Source organism: Cibotium barometz, chromosome 28 (assembly GCF_041138505.1).
Source record: "Cibotium barometz isolate CiBa-2024 chromosome 28, ASM4113850v1, whole genome shotgun sequence".
NCBI lineage: Eukaryota > Viridiplantae > Streptophyta > Polypodiopsida > Cyatheales > Cibotiaceae > Cibotium > Cibotium barometz.
Window position 1 is genome coordinate 51,744,757 of NC_141073.1, and position 2,506 is coordinate 51,747,262.

A 2,506-nucleotide genomic window follows, 5' to 3' on the forward strand; every position below is an offset into this window, starting at 1 on the left:
CGTTCGTCAATCGGATACCCGGACAGGTATATTAAGGTCAAAAGTTTATTATAATTTAAATAAAAATTTATGTAGAAGCTTATTCTGGTGTCCGTTTTGAGTGTTGTAAAGTCCTCTACTAATATAAAATCGCACGCAGATTTCAAATTTGGACTCATAATTTTAAGATTCCAAGTAGAAATAGCTCAATTATTAAAATGATGGCTTTTACACTATAAAAAAGGACCATAATTTCATCTATTAAATGGATATATATTATTATTGAAGATGGGCATGTTACACAAGACAGAACCCTTATCATTTGCCAAGATTCCCCTAATTTGGAGACTCGTAAAGATATAAAATGCAAAAAGAAACTCCGCATTCAATCCCTTTAGAATAAGTGCTCCCTAATAGGTGACATATTCAGTCTATAGACATATTCATTACTTAGTGCCTTGGCCCTAATTAATGAACCTTAGCCTCCCTCCCTCTCCATGATACACCGTGTGAGAAGGCCTCTGAGCTAATATATGTGTGTGTGTGTGTGTGTGAGAGAGAGAGAGAGAGAGAGAGAGAGAGAGAGAGAGAGACTTCTCTCTCCATGATACGCCACAGAGAGCCTAGATTAAAAAAGAGCCTATGAAAGGGGGAGAGAGGCGGTGAAGCCAAGAAACCTCTAGAAAAATCCCACTACCTTTCGAAAGCATCATAAGGTAAAAAAATTAATTAATCAAGATTTCACCTCAAAAGTTGGAGTTCTTGTCACTAATTAATTAATTAAAAAAAGAAATTGACACCCATATTCAATCCCAAAAGCCACCAATTTAAGTTTTGTGAGTATAACTTTATAGCTTATATTGATGACTTCGTGTGGAGAGTAATGAAAGGGCAAGAACGCTGAGACTTGTTGAGGTGCGTAAGCAAGGCCGCGGTGAAGAAGGAGGGGGCTGAGAGTTGCGGCAGGTGTCCGTCCGTCTGCAGGACTTCTACCCAGCCTTGGCTGCCAAGGTGGTACTTCATGTAGTCGGACACCACAAGGGGCACCGCGACGTCCTTGCGAGTCTGCAGGACATGCACCTCCATCATCTTGCCATTCACGTCCTCTACAATGCTCCTGTAGTCACTCTCGAAGATGGCCTTGGCCACGGCGATCGCCACGTCCGGCCTCATGCCGGACAACGTGTCCGTGAACCTCTCTATACCGTCGTGGGCACCCTCGACTCCCACCACCAACGGGGCAAAGCTGGCTGCCCATCCTTGGAAATCGGCAGCCATCGCATCGTAGAGTTGGTCCAGATCCTCCTGTTCGAATCCCCCGTAGTAGTCCTGCTCATTCAGATACCTGAAACCCACAAGAATTAACAAATTTTAGGAAGCTCGGCACCAGATTATTAAAACTAAATAATAAGTGGACCTTCTTCTTGGCTAGCTAATCAGATTAAGCCTAGTCACCTGGGAGAAGCCCCCACGAGGATAAGCTTGTTGAACAGGCTGGGATGGCTTAGAGCAGCAATGCAGCCTATCATGGCTGACATGGAATGCCCCACAAACGTGCAAGAATCCACTTCCAGCTCTTTGAGAAGAGCTAGCAACGTCTGAGCGAACCCATGGTAAGATTCGAAGAGAGAGGAGTCGAAATCGTTGATGTTGGTTGTAGAAGCGCCCGGCCAATCGAACAAGATGACTTTGCAGTTCATGTTCTTGTTGACAAGAGAAGGGAGCACATAATCCCACAGAGACTGCGTGCAACCGAACCCGTGAGCGAGCACAACGGTTTGGAGCCCCCACCCAACTACTCTCACGTTCAAGCACTCCACTAGCTTCTTTCCTGTTGTTGGCAACATGCTCGCTAATGCCTCGAAAAACTAAGGTTAGATTATTGCTCTCACTGCTGCAAGATGTAAGAAACGTGATTGTAGAAGAAGAGCATGAGCTTCGATTGTCCTCCAGAGATGGTTCTGTAAGCACAGAAAACACCCCACACACACCAGTGACCAGACTTCATAGCTGTGTGTACATCCATCCTTTTGTAGAAAGGTAAGTTCAGGGGTTATCTTTTTTGCTGATTCCCGCTGCACTGGCATTTCCCAGCTTTCCCTTTCACTAACTTTTTGGGTGGAGTACAACTTCAAAAAGGTCTTAAAAAGGCTCCATCCATAGTCAGTGAGCACTGCACCATCGGTAGGTAATTATAGGCCATAGGGCCAAGCAGTGCAAGCATGCAAAGCCAAACGCCAACTTTCTTATTAGGTGATCTCACAGAGCAATAATGCAAATGTTCAAGGCTGCAAGCCAAGCCCTGATGCCACGGGGCCATCATCCATGGCATATGCAGGGTTCAGGGTCATGAAAATGGTTCAGATTGAACGGCAATGCTCATGTGGTGTGCACGGCCACAATTTAGTACAAACTTCCTTTGCTCACCGGCCTTCAAAATTATGGGTTTGGTAGAAATAATAATGCCTATTTTTTTACATTATACTTTATTTCTTAATGTCCACTTAAAATAACTGATTGTATTCAA

At 44.3% G+C, this 2,506-nt stretch overlaps 1 protein-coding gene across 1 annotated transcript; it reads right to left on the reverse strand.

The window, feature by feature from the left end:
- Positions 1–749: 749 nt before the first annotated feature.
- LOC147622911 (karrikin insensitive 2 receptor CA-like) lies at positions 750–1,958 on the reverse strand. Its single transcript, XM_086822722.1, has 2 exons — positions 1,435–1,958; positions 750–1,324 (listed from the first exon to the last, which is right to left on the reverse strand). Exons 1-2 carry the CDS (start codon positions 1,824–1,826, stop codon positions 835–837), a joined length of 882 nt encoding a protein of 293 aa, XP_086678848.1. The 5' UTR covers positions 1,827–1,958; the 3' UTR covers positions 750–834.
- Positions 1,959–2,506: the final 548 nt, after the last annotated feature.

Coding starts and splice junctions, on each gene's coding strand:
- LOC147622911 (XM_086822722.1), bottom strand. CDS start 1,826: ATGTTGCCAACAACAGGAAAGAAGCTAGTGGAGTGCTTGAACGTGAGA. Junction 1,325..1,434: donor CTCGTGGGGGCTTCTCCCAG/GTGACTAGGCTT, acceptor TGTGGGTTTCAG/GTATCTGAATGAGCAGGACT.